Source organism: Penaeus chinensis, chromosome 7, assembly GCF_019202785.1.
Source record: "Penaeus chinensis breed Huanghai No. 1 chromosome 7, ASM1920278v2, whole genome shotgun sequence".
NCBI lineage: Eukaryota > Metazoa > Arthropoda > Malacostraca > Decapoda > Penaeidae > Penaeus > Penaeus chinensis.
In genome coordinates, this window is record NC_061825.1 from 43,108,287 (window position 1) to 43,123,286 (window position 15,000).

Below are 15,000 nucleotides of genomic sequence, written 5' to 3' on the forward strand. Positions count from 1 at the left end.
TTTTCATTTATTGGTTTAGATATTTATTTATTTTATTCTATTAATTGTGCTCATTAATTATATATATATATGTGTGTGTGTGTGTGTGTGTGTGTGTGTGTGTGTGTGTGTGTGTGTGTGTGTGTGTGTGTGTGTGTGTGTGTGTGTGTGTGTGTGTGTACACTTTCATTTTGTTTTTTACTTTTAATTCTTTCAATGAATTGAAAGTCAAAAGGTCTATGCATTTTCTTTTTCATTCGTTAGACCTCTCTAACCTGTTATCCGAATATCTAATCAAGCATAATAAAAATACAACACAATGAACGGCCATAAAGGAGTAAATCTACCCATGCAGAAAAAAACGATAACCACAAATTGTAGATCTTAACGATGCCTTTCCTCTCCCCAGGCCTCCGAACCCATCACCTAGGACCTGCTCCGGAAGAACCAACTCCTTCAGAAACGTCTCGTGGCTGCAACGCAAAGGGCAGCGGCGAGCGAGACGGAGGTAAACAAACAGGTGAACGTCCGATTCGTGATGTGTGCCACAGTTCCCCTTTCCTGATTTTTTTTAGGGTATCTTTGGGGAGTACGAGTGAATGTTGAGCGAATGGAGGTGAATAGGTAAAAATAATGAATACCGCGTGGAAGAAAATGCTCACATTCCGCGTACACGCACATGTTCCAGCTTTTTTCCTTACTTTAATTCCTACTCTATAATACACAATGCGTCCGTTTCCGTGCACCAGGTGGCTCACAAGGAACGCGAAGTCGAAGAACTCAGACGAATGTTAGAGCATAGGAGTGTGCAGCACCCTGTCGTCGGCGCCACCAGGTCGCTACCCATTCATCTCCTCCGAGCCAGGGACGATCAGATAAAGGTTCGTTGAGGATAAGAAAAATATTGTCTCCCTATTGAAGATGCAAAAATGTGTTATATGTTATTCTATTCGGTTATATTTTATAAATTATATATTTTTCATTATGTTAATGATATTGTGTCCTTATTTAGATACATAACTGATTGATATGATTGCAAGCGATGGTAAGAGAATAACGGTTGGATTCGGTGGATTATGGTGAAAATAACTGCCTAAATCATTTCTACATTTCGGTATCGTTTATTCACGTGGAAAAAAAAAATCGCCCACTACATTTTCTGAAACAACTGCATAATAAGTGTGATATAACAGCGGGATCAGGATCGGCGTCAGCTGAAAGAGCAACTGGCCGCCACCAGACGCAGGCTGGTCAGTTCAGTCGCCAGTGGAGAAGGCCGAGATCAAAGTTAGTTAAAAGCACGAACGCACAAACATATATATATATATATATATTTATATATATATATACACACACACACATGTGTGTGTGTGTGTGTGTGTGTGTGTGTGTGTGTGTGTGTGTGTGTGTGTGTGTGTGTGTGTGTGTGTGTGTGTGTGTGTTGCATGTCATTAAGCAGACGTCGACAGCGGAAACAGTGACCTCGCCCCACATTTTCTACACTTCTGTCCCACCGTCGATGTCGCCGCAGCAGCAGATTGCTCTGTGAAGAATAATGCACTGCGGTCGTCATATGGTCTGATTATTATATTCGTTATTTTTATCTTTATTTATTTTATATTTTTTGTAATTCATTATTTTTAGGGGGGGGATGGGGGTGAGATGTATTGCATTTCTGAATCTGATAACTTTTGATCTTTTTCCTTGTTTTGTTTTTTTATATATATATTAAGGTATATATTTTACATGTCGATTCATTAACCCATATAGCTCTTCCTACAACTGAATTAATTTTCGTAATGATATTTGGAATCTATTTACCCAAGGTTCTTCTGTAACGGAATGAGACAGGGAAAGAGAAGGACAGGAAATGAGGATATATATGCTTGTGTATATATAGAGAAAAAAAAAGGTAAATTTAATGAGAAAAGAGTAAGCGACAGAGAGAGAGAAAAACTGAAAGACAGTTAGACAAAGAGAACAGGGATGGAAAGTAAGACACCCACGGACAAATTACCCGAGACCAATAATAACCGGAGCAGAAGGGTTGAGAAGAAGGAAACAAGTGACGCTCCAAACTAACCTCGAGAGACAGTCGTGAAACCAGACAGACAGACAGATAAATAGCAGTCGTAAAAGTTAAACAATAAATGTTTTGCATACAACGACGAAGGGAGAAGTGGAAAGCGGGTCATGAGCAGGTAGGCAGGGTGAGCTGAGCTCAGAGTTTGCTATTAAAAGTGAATATGAGTCATGTTTGTATGTAAGTATGCATACATATATGTGTATATGTATATCTATATATCTATCTACCTAAATACTATTGGAATATTTGTGTGTCAGCCCTAAGTCTCGATTAATGGAAGACATCTACTTGTTAAAAAAAAATAAGGATGTAGCCTCAGGATTCAAATACTAATAATCCGCGCGCACACACACAGACAGTAACACACACACACACACACACATACACACATACACACTGCAAGACTCAAAACCTTAGTACAATGGCTAGCAGGGGTAGTCGTAGAGGTTATACGGCTTGACTCTTTGTTAGGGAAGAGTACAACACAGTAAAGGGAACACACGAGACGTTGTCTTAGGAACAGAGCTGAGCTCGGTGTCGCGTGTCCGGCTAGCCTGGTCACGATGACTGCTGGGAGCGAACTGACGAGTGGGTCATCTTTGGGCACAAGCAACGAGTGTCCACCGGAGACGTGACGTGGGGCAATAGCTGTAAGAAATGGGAGGGGTGGGGGCGATATCACTGTTTCCACTGTCTACGTCTGCTTAGTGACATACTACATTGCTCGGCTATCTACTCACGGCTCTTCCTCAAGGCGCCTTAGATTGGCCTCAAGGGATGACCCAACTTTGCCTGGTCCTGATTGGCTGGTCATCTCGTTCTCGCGTACGTTGTCCTTGGTCCATCTTCGTGGCTGCTCGTGCTTGTTGTCCTCTTCTTCTTCCTGGTCCTTGGCGAAATCCATCCGTCCTCGACATCCACACGTTCTCGAAGGTCTGACACAGGTCCTCCTCGACCGCACCAAGTTCTTCTCGACTGCGTGCTCGTCCAGACGTCCTCGTAATCTTCATCTGGATCTACGGACGTCCAGGCAGGAGTCGTTCTCTTCGGCATCTCAGAGCAGCTGATACCTGCGCTGACGAGCTCCTGGAGTTTGACTGGATCTGCAGGCGTCCAGGCAGGCGGCGCCTTTCCACAGCATCCTGGGGCAGCTTAATACCTGCTCTGACGAACATCCTGGTTCGCAGGCCTGTAGTGATCTTCCCGTTACGTCTCTCCCACAGCATCCTAAGGTGACGGTTTCTGCAGCAGGGTCCTCCTTCGGTGCCATGTCGGATATCGTCGAACCCACTGCTATATATAGTCGGGGAACCAGATCATACACGTAAAGGCCTGTATAGTAAGTACACCGATTGCAATTATTTTTTCTTAAAGAGTTATATGGCTTTGTTAGATGTCTGTGTTAGATGTCAAACAAACATTCGGATTTCGAATACTCGAACTTGGAGGACGAGGACGAGGACGAAGATTCGGACAGCGACGACGAGGAGAACGTGGAAGGCGAGGACGAAGATGATGGCTGGGAGGTCGAGGACTGGGAGGATTCGAATTCGGATTCGGAGGTCGAGGTTTGGAAGAACTCAAAGGTCTAGGACTCGGACTTGGAGGACGTGAAGGGAGGAGATCCCGAAACCCTCCAAGAAACTCAATAACGTTTCGTGTACGATTTTCTGAAGAATCTTATACAAAGGAAGAGCTCTTGTTTCATTCGGCCTAATGCTACTTGCAACCGATGACGTAGCGCACTGAAAATAGCTTCCTTTAAAACTTCCTGTCCCGTCTCGACTTCTTCAAGTAAGCAGGGAACCAGAAAATGAGGAAAGGGTTTCATAATCATGAAACGGAAAGATCACTGGGCTGATAAGCCTTGGAATCCCAAACAAATTCCCTCCAAAAGAAACGGTCCTTCGCCCTATCTGACGAATTGAATCATGATCATTCCTGTCAATTTTTTTATATTAATTTACCATAAACCATGCCCATCATAAGATCTTTACCCAAAAATTCTTGCCAAGGGAAACCCAATCAATTCCTTTATGAAATGTCACACAATAGTAAAGGTAGTGTGATGTGAAGACAGCACTAAAGAAGAAATAGAAAGGGGTCCGAGACTGTGTGAAATGTGCCGGACCCTTGCTTGTGGGGAGTCGAGGACATTATTATTAGGTCCTAAAACCCCACCCTCAATCTGACACTAATTCTGAATATGTGAGAGGTTTAGGTTAAGGACTTCTGTGTGGTCGACAAGCTTCACTACCGCATTATCACAATCATTATTACAACTATATTCATTGTTACTGTTATTGTTGTTGTCGTTGTTGTTTATCGCAATGCTATCCTTATTTTTTGTTATTACTATTATCATTATTATCATTAATATTATTATCATTACTATTAATATTATTATTATCATCTTTACTATCATTATTAATTATACTGTTATTACTATTATCATCATCATGATCATCATTATTATTAATATAATAACTATTATTATTATTATCATCATTGTCATTATTATCCTCATTATTATTATTATTATTATTATCATTATCATTATTATTATTATTATAGTTATTATTATTATTATTATTATTATTATTATTATTATTATTATTATTATCATCATCATCATTATGATTATTATTATCATCATCATTAGTATCATTATTATTATCATTGATATCATTATTATTATTATTATTATTATTATTATTATTATTATTATTATTGTGCAAATCTGTGCATGTGAGCACCTATTATGGCATCTATAAGATGAAAAGGCTTCGGGAGTCAACCCTGAGGAAAAAATGTAGAGCCGGAGTCCCTGAGGCAGTTCGTTGACGCTTGCGACCTCGTTCTAGCCACTCCAACAATTACATCACTCCAACAATTTTCCTTAGTATACCCCATCCTATATAGTTAATGTTATTCATCTGCGAAAAACCATTGATTGTTGTGTTTTGCAATGGTCGGCTCTGGTATTACAATTTTAATGTTGTGCAACCATACAAGTGTTACTAGTATGTTACCAGCACATGCAAAACACAATGCCACAAATAACACCCTTTCTAGTACATTTATCTCCCCCTTGACTTTTTTTGTGAGAAAGAGAGATATCAGATATACTCTCATGAACAATGATCAGGAAAATTCAAAGATTCTTCTCATTAAATATGGCAAGATCTCTGCATAATCATTCAAGAAAAAAAAGAAAAAAAGAACTGCTAAACAATTAATCAATTAAATGTATAATAGAAAAAAAATAAAGCAAATCAATAAATCTTTCAATAAAAGAAATCTTAGCAAACCAAAGGAACACTTTATATAGGAATAGTTCTTTTTTCTTTGAAGGAAATTTGTTGCTGTCGACACAAGCACTTTGCAATTCCATATCCCAATCATATGATTACTGTGATGGAAAGGATTCAAAATCTTACAATATTCTATGTAAATCACTCCACTCACTCATAGCTATCACACTCTCTTCATTACTGCATGGTCAAAGTGCTGTCTGTACGTGAGTTCTGAGAACTTTGTTAGCATTTGGTTTGCATTTAATAGATACATCTATAAGCTTTCTTTGGTGACATCCAGTTTTGCTTTTTCTTTTCTTGTGTGTGGGTGTGTGTACACATATGTGTGTATATAAATATATACATATATATTATATTTTATATATACACACCTCTTTTCATATGCACGCACACACACACACACACATACTCAAACAAACAAACAAACACATAAACACACACATAAATATACATATATATAATATATATATATATATATATATATATATATGTGTGTGTGTGTGTGTGTGTGTGTGTGTGTGTGTGTGTGTGTGTGTGTGTGTATGTGTGTGTGTGTGTGTGTGTGTGCATGTACATATATATATACACATATACACACACGCATATATGTAAATATATATTTATATATATATATGTATATATTTACATATATATATTTATACATATATATGTGTGTGTATATATTTATATGTATATATATATATATATATATATATGTACATGCACACACAAACACACACACACACACATATATATATATATATATATATATATATATATATATATATATATGTGTGTGTGTGTGTGTGTGTGTGTGTGTGTATGTGTGTGTGTGTGTGGGTGTGTGTGTGTGTGTGTGTGTGTGCGTGTGTGTGTGTGTGTGTGCGCGTGTATTTATATATCCACGTATATATATATTATATATATATGTATATATGTATATATATATATTGTGTGTGTGTGTGTGTGTGCGTGTGTGTGTGTGTGTGTGTGTGTGTGTGTGTGTGTGTGTGTGTGTGTGTGTGTGTGTGTGTGTGTGTGCGCGTGTGTGTGTGTGTGCGTGTGTGTGTGTGTGTGTGTGTGTGTGTGTGTGTGTGTGTGTGTGTGTGTGTGTGTGTGTGTGTGTGTGTGTGTGTGTGCATTTGAAGTGTACATCTGTTCGTGCTGTTCCAAAGCCAGATTCTATCCTAATACAGAGTATGATTATCAATACAAACTGCCAAAAAGCACACTCCCCACAAAAAGAGTGACAAAAAACAATCTTTGTTAGAATATGTCTGGCGACGGTGGTCAATAAACTGTCCGCACACCATACAGTGCGGCTGGACCGAATCTATATACATAAAGACAAATTGTAATATTGAATTGATGTCTGATAATTCACAGCCTAAAGTGTTTGAATGAATCCGTTCTCCTGTCTGTGTGAAAAGACAAGAGGCTTAAAACTGGCAGAGCAACTCAAGCATGGTTGCTTGGTTGCTGCTTCACTTGTTCTTCCTCACACGGCGGAAGGCGCAAAAATATCCATTGCCAATTTCTCCAGCATACATCAGACAGACATCTAACACAGCCCTATAACTCTTATAAAAGAGAGGAATTGCAATTGGTGTAGGGTAGTGCAGGAGCGTGTAAGGCAACCTCCCTGTCTGGCTCGTGGACTCGCCCGCAACCACGTTAGAGATGCCAGCCTCGCCAACGGATCCTGCAAATGCCTTTATTTCTCATGTCGTGAATTTTGAATGCCTTTGGGATTGAAGGAGCTGGTTCAGGGGAATATTTTCTACATAAGAAAACGAATTAATAGATGATGAGGACAGGGGGTGGTAAGAAATGAGGGTGAGAAGAGCGCATGTGAGTCGTGGTAGTGGCAGTGAGTGTGACAGACACAGTGTTGAGTCTGCTGGGCGCTCAGTGTCTGCTCTCAGTGTCTGCCGTTTTTAGTCTCGGGCATGTCAGTCGCGGGTCTCGTCATGGTCGAATGATCGGCTGCAGCGATATAATTACAATAAGTCAGCCGCTAAATGCATGATACGATAGTGAGAGAACTATAGGCTAAGTAGTATAGTGTGTGACAGTGTATATGCAATCTAAGTGTTGTGATGGTGGCGGTGGCCCAGCAAGCACAGGCAAGAGCAGCGGCAACAAGGGCGGCGTTTTCTCCATCTGAGAGGAGTTATGAGGCGTGCATGAGGCCATGACTAGTGGCACTCATCATGGCCGGCCGGTACATCACTCTCTTGGCATGTTGGGCGGCGGTCATTACAGGTAATTATCACTTTAATGCCACAAGTAATGATTTCTTGAGTTGAATGTAACACCAGCAATAACGGGATTGCTTCCGAAAGCATTGCTAGCATAAGAATTGTCACCAGGAGGACTGTCGATGAAGTGTCAGCTTGCCACTAAATGCAGCTTATGTCATATGAAGGAAAAAAGTGCCCTTGTTTAAAGACTAAAAGACTTTTCTAGTCATATTCCTATCGAATAAAGGGGTTAAACTCTTAGCCATGGGGTCATGCAGTTCGGCAGAGGGAACACGAAGGAGGTTGTCATTCACTGCAGCCTACATGAAAATATTGATTTGCAACATTGACAGTGGAAAAGTCTGCTCAGTCCATTTTCATGGAAGGGTTAATTAATATATCTAACAGTGATGTAATTAGTATTGAAAATACTGTTGGATTTGCAGAACTACTGAAATCATGATCTCCAATTGTTGCTTATATCCAGTGTTATATTGATTTGTATATGTTCTTCAGTAACTGCAGATTATTGTAAAATTCAGTAATTCCTTAAAGGGAAAGAATACATATGGGTTGAAGAAAAAAAGAGACATTAAGATAGAGAGACAGAAATGAAAGACATTTTTTTTATAAGTTTTTGGCTTATTTGAAATATACACAGCACAGAGCTTGAAAATAAATCTAAGGTAGTGACCATAACAAGCAAAGCAACACACTCACATGTGAAAAATAACTTGGAGAAAATTAAGGTAAGCTTATAATTGGGTATCAAAGATACACCTGCAATGATAGGTAATTGCACACTATCAAAGGCTACCAAACCTACAAGATACAGCATGTAGACATACAAGAAATCATTCCACGCTTTATCTTACGAGAATATACATTTTGTGATTCAGGTGTTGGCTTTTGCACGAGAATCAAAGGGAAGGAATCCACATTGACTGTGAGACTTTTGTTCTGGGGAGAGCAGTCCTAAATTCAAGAATTACTCAGTGTTATGCTGTTTTGTCAGCTCATGTCCATAGGTCTAGAGAATAAGAATAAATCTTTTATTTGTTTTCATAAATTCAGGTTTGAGAGTTTTAAGTTTTGGATATAAAATTCAAAATCTAGCCCAAAAGATTATTACATATTTAACTACATAAAGCAGCAACTTTCTGCAAACCATACTTTGCTCTCAAATTTTTCATCACAATTCTGTTTGATTTGTCTATTTTTCCTTACTAATAGATACTGATAAATCATGTGAGGAATAGGAAATCAAAGGCAGATGTAATTTCATTTGTTTTCTTGTGTTTCTTTATGTTATTAGTCTAAGGAAAAATAATTGCTATTTTGTTGCGTTCTTGATATTATTATTCCAAAATTATGTTTGATTTGATTTAATATACTATCAACTGTATGACTACTATTTACATTATTTTAACAGCTGATATAACTTTTGTATGGTAATGGCTTTTACTTTGAAAGAGAGAGAGAAAAAAAGTATGTTAAGAATGATATAAGGTTAAATTGTTTATGTCTAAGAAATAAGTATATACACACACGCACACGCACACACACACACACACACACACACACACACACACACACACACACACACACACACACACACACACACACACACACACACACACACACACACACACACACACAACTAGCACAGTACACCTTTTTATTTATTTACTTTTAAGATGATATTACCAGTCACATAACACGTAATTTGAATAAGAGGATTTTAATTTATTCCATATGGCGAGTGCAATTAAACATGTCAAATTTTTATTGTTGAAGAGAAAGATATGGCATATATACACCTAAATTAGACCATTAGACTATTATTATTCACTCATGTACAGTATTCTTTTATAAAATAAGTTCACACTTTAAGACCTATACAAGAGTTTACAGTCTTGAGCATGTGAAATAGTCTTGTGTGAAAAGAACCAATGCTGTAGTGCAGAAGTGAGTGAGCACTTTTGGCTGCATTGTGTTTGCTGGAATCAATACTCTGGTAAAGGAAAAGTTATAAATTTTGGGTAATTGTGGTAGTTTTAGTGGATGCCAGTATGAGTCTTATGATAGAAAGTGTAAAGGATTGGTAAATCAATGGTCACTATGACATTTATTACACAAATTGAAATCGAAAAAATTATTTTATATAGAATTATGATATTCAAGAAATGTGTTATTGACATTACTGTTATTACTTTTATTGTTATTTTTACTGCTAGGCATTACCATCACCATCATCCTGATCATTACCATCTTCATGATCATCATCTTCATCTTCATTATGAAGCACAGTATTATTATCTTTATAAATATCATTCCTTATTTTACTGTGCTTGCTGATAATAATAATAATGATTATAATAGTAATAATAAGGATGATAATGATAATGATGATGATGATGATGATAATGATTATGTAATGATTATAATAATAATGATAATAGTGATGATGATGCTAATGATAATAATGATAATGATAATAATAATAATAATAATAATAATAATAATAATAATAATAATAATAATAATAATAATAATAATAATAATAATAGTGATTCTGATATTACTATTACTACAGCTAGTACTGCTACTTTTAATTATTATTATTGTAACTATTTCCATTATCATTATTATTTTTATCAATACCACCATCATAACTACATTATTATTATTGTTATTGTTATTACCATTATCATAATCATTATTATTACTGCAATTATTGTTATTATCCTTAGTTATGTTTTTATTATTATTATTATTATTGTTGTTGTTTTTGTTGTTATTATTATCTTAATAATTATTAGTGATATTATAACAGCAGTAGCAACAATAATGGTGAAAATATGATGATGATATTAACAATAACATTGGTAATAATAATTATATTAGTAGAAGCTGATGATAATAATGATGATAGTATTAAGGATAATAATAATGATAGGAACAACAACAACAAATAAAAAATGATACTAATAGTAATAATAACAATAACAGTGATAATAATAATAATGAGGATATTGATAATGATAATGATAACAACAGTAATGATAATAATAATTATTATGATGATGATGATGATGATGATGATGATGATGATAATTGTTATGATTATTGACGTGTTTTTGAATATTGAAAAGAAGTGGAATAGGAGGAGCATTAAGAAAACCAAAGAGTAAATCATGGAGAGCAGGTAATAGTAAATTATACAGCCATTGCACTAAGAAAAATTTATTTATACAGAGGTACCTCCTTTCGCAAAGTAGCGTGCCAGTAAATGATTCAAGCAGGTGTTACCCGTGGATGGTGATATTGTTTTTGTTATTATACTTTAGATATATATATATCAGTTGTATATTTTTGGATGTATATATGTATATATATATATATATATATATATGCACATATATATGCACATATATATATATATAATTATATAAAATATTTGCATATACTATATATATATATATATATATATTATATTTTTATTATATATTATTATATTATTATATTATATATAATTTATATTTATATTATATATATATATATATATATATATATATTATATATCTGAGCTTTCAATCCATCACTTTGTATAACATATCAGTTTAGTTTGAAAATGAAGTAGAATATTCAAAGCCTTGAAAATGCAGTCTTCATTAATATGTAGATCTCATACTAGGCATGAAAAGCACTGTATTTTTAATGGTTACAGCCAAGATATTGTTTTCATAGAGCTGTGACTACAGCAATTAATTAAGATTAGGAGTAATTTATTGATTAATTCAGTCTCCTTGAGGGGTTGTAAGGTTAATCATTATCACACAACTTTATTAATTGAATGCAGTGTTAAACAAAGCCATATATATACACTTCAACACTTAACAGTTTGTACTTTAGTTTGAGTGGATGACAGATACCTGTAGTAGTAAAAGATATATCAATATAATTCCTTCCAAGATTATGCAGATGATAAAATAGGTTTCTAAGATATGACGTATGGTAGCAGCTTGAAGACTGCTTGAGAACTTGTATTAAAAATTGAAAAAATTTACAAAACCACTTCCCTGAAAAACACCCACCTCTTTTGCAGGTAAAAAAAATCCTTCATAGTAAATTCATGGTGTTTTGTCATTATTTATATTATTGTCAACAGGGCCTTCTCATGTGTTCTGGATAAAGCAATTAAAACAAAAATTATTGTTAATTCAAGGTTTTTCCTACTGTAGATTAGATTAACAGTTATCACATTCAGTATTCTAAAAGGTGCAATATAAGCAGCTTAGTCGTCAGAATGATGTGATATCACCTGTCTTTTATAATGCCATTGTCCTTGCAAGAAATTAAAACCAGTGATTAGTGGCTACAATTGATTTTTTTTTTTTCTAGCAGACTCGCCTGGCTATCCATAGTATAAAATCCTTTATTTAAACTTTGCACTGTTGCAATACATCCTCTAATTTCTATTCCATCTCCACTCCATCTGCATAGCATAGATGTTCCTAATCCCATGCAATCTGTTACCTGAGTGTGTCCTACTAGGTTAATGTATGACTTCCTGATGTCCATGACATCCATAATCACAGGGTTCATACATAAGGATTTTTAATTCTCCCAACAGTTTGGACAGTATGCATGAGTGTGTCCCACTGCCAATCTTATACTCTTGTCTTGTTAGAAAGTTCTTATACATACATCATAGTAAGATAATGAAAATATTTGTATTGAGAGGTGATTTCTTTTATGAAAGCTAACATTGAGGATGATTACCATTTTCCTTTTGATGATGTACTTGCATCACATTAACATTAATAACGTTATCTGACAGGCTGTATCTTATGTAACTAACTAAACCTGATAGAATATTATGTCATGAAGTCCAAATACAGTAAAATAAAATTTGAAGCTTCTTAAAAACAATATATCCAGTTAAAAATGACCCATGAATAGCTGTATCTGAGCAATAGGATGTAGATTCTGTAATGTGGCTTGGTTGGTCCACAAGTAAATGTACTCTTTACTTCAGCAGGTGTGTATATTATATGCAGAATAGATTATATATTTTAACCCAATGTGCTGGGAAGACATGGCTTATATTGCATGTCCACTGTGATTTTAGCTTGTTATTTTTGTTCATACAGATGGCTCCTCAAGGGCTTGATAACCTAAGAGTCAGCTACCTGTCCTGTTTATCTCTCCACTTTGACCTTTTAGACCTACCTCACTTTCAGAAAGAATTTTTATTTTCTATTTTTGGTATTTGAATAACATAGCGATGATGATGATGATGATGATGATGATGATGATGATGATGATGATGATGAGGAGGAGGAGGAGGAGGAGGAGGAGGAGGAGGAGGAGGAGGAGGATGATGATGATGATGATGATGATGATGATGATGATGATGATGATGATGATGATGATGATAATGATGATGACGGCAGCGGCGGCAACAACAACGATAATATGATGATGATTATGATGGCAACAAGAACATCAATAGCAATATCGATATTATTGAGCGTTAGGAGAAAAAAATCACGAAAGACTAAGGAATTGGGAAAATCAGGTGAGGTCATGTAAGGCCTACTAATTAACCCCCTTATTAGCTGAGCACATGTGGAGCCATCTGTGTGCAACGAAATTCACAAAAAAAAAATACAGTGGACAGTACATGTAACCGCGGCCATTAGTGTAATCTCATCGACATTCAGTGAGGTTATACGTTATAAGCCCAAAAGAGTGTTAGATTTAGTAATGATTTGTTATGTCACTGGGGAGGGAAACCCATGGAGTTACACCGTAATACATGGTTTTAAAATTATGACTTTGTTTTAGAATATCTTGAATTTCCGATCTTTTACGTGCTACAAATTAGTGAATGTTATAATTTTCTTGCATGGTACCTAATTTCAGTTGTATTTACATCATATTTCATATTAAAGCGGGGAGAATTTCCATACTTTCTAAATGACCGGTGTCAAGAAACTGCACCAACCCCTTCTGCCCCGCGATGGTCAGCTTTCCGATGAAGATGATGTAAACTTGGCCGCTGCGGAAATTAGATGATGGATGTAGTCTTCTCTGCTAATATAATATTTTACACTCGATGTTTTTAAAAATGTTTTTCGTTTTTCGGACATATTATAGTGTAGGGTAACAAGGTATTTTTTAATAGTTGGTTATTTCCGGTATCCTTGGTATTATCAGTTTGTCTGAGGATCATTGGCGTATATTAGTATTCAAATTTATTTGGAGGTTTGATATTGCAATCATTAATAATGTAATTAGTTGCCGTTATTCAACCGGAGTATTCTAGTTTAAATGGAGACATTTCGAACATGTCAAAAGTACCTCTTCAGACGGACTGATAACCGAAAGGGATCCATTTCTGGTATTTGTCTGTCAGATATGGAATTCTTGATGAGTTCGAAAAGTCACTAATTGATTTAATTTATTATTGTGGCTGCTTTTCTTTTCATCTTTGTATTCACGTTCTTTGTGTTCATATATGTGTATATATATATAATATATATAGATAGATAGATATAGATATATTGTATATATAATGTGAATTGGCCAGATAAGTAATATCAGCGGAAGATTCTCGAATTATTATATCCCCGAAGCGACAGTAAGGGCGGCAATAGGTTTCACTAGCGGTCTTCCAAAACCGGTTAGGTTCCGTAAAGATTACTACGTTACTACGTAACCGTGACTGCTTGGTTCCATAGAGTTGTACATTCGGAATGGAACATCTCTTCTGTCGAGCAACTGGAGGGTATATAACATGCAGTACTTTATTGGCGTGGACCATAGGAAAATATTACATTTTTAATGCTAATTCTTCCAAATGTTTCAATTCATTGTTTTCTCCTTTGGTCGGACATTATGCGTGACGAGTAATTAAAACCGTTATGGAGTAAAATGAAGCTTAATTCGGGCAATCACTTGAACTGTTTTCAGCTGAAGGAAGTCTGGAAACCGTATGGATATTGTTATCAAACTACTCACGGAGTGAATTTGAGGGAAGATATGAGGGAAAGGGGAAAGAATACGATGAAAATATGTTTATAATGATGATGATGACTGAAGAAGCTAACGGTGTTGGTGATAATGATAAAGATGGTGTATGAATGAACAGGCTAAGAAAATGATTATGATAATGATGCCTAAGATTATTAAAATGGTGCGTTAATGAATAGGCAACGGAAAAAAAACAAAGATTAAAAGAGTTGATAAGCAAAATTGAGAGAGGAAGTGGGTACGAAAGCAGGAGAAAGAGGCAGCGCATGTGATGCTCCCCAGAAGAGGACAAGTGCGTAAGCGACCTTGAGACCCAATTGCATTCCCAGGATTC

The 15,000-nt window shown here is 35.8% G+C and overlaps 1 protein-coding gene across 1 annotated transcript in view; it reads left to right on the forward strand.

Moving 5' to 3' along the window:
- The first annotated feature begins 7,288 nt into the window (after positions 1–7,288).
- LOC125027029 overlaps positions 7,289–15,000 on the forward strand; it is a 48,264-nt gene continuing 40,552 nt past the window's right edge. Inside the window, exon 1 of the mRNA XM_047615662.1 lies at positions 7,289–7,647. Coding sequence (XP_047471618.1) covers positions 7,596–7,647 — 52 coding nt within the window. The 5' untranslated portion in view covers positions 7,289–7,595. The remainder of the gene's footprint in view (positions 7,648–15,000) is intronic.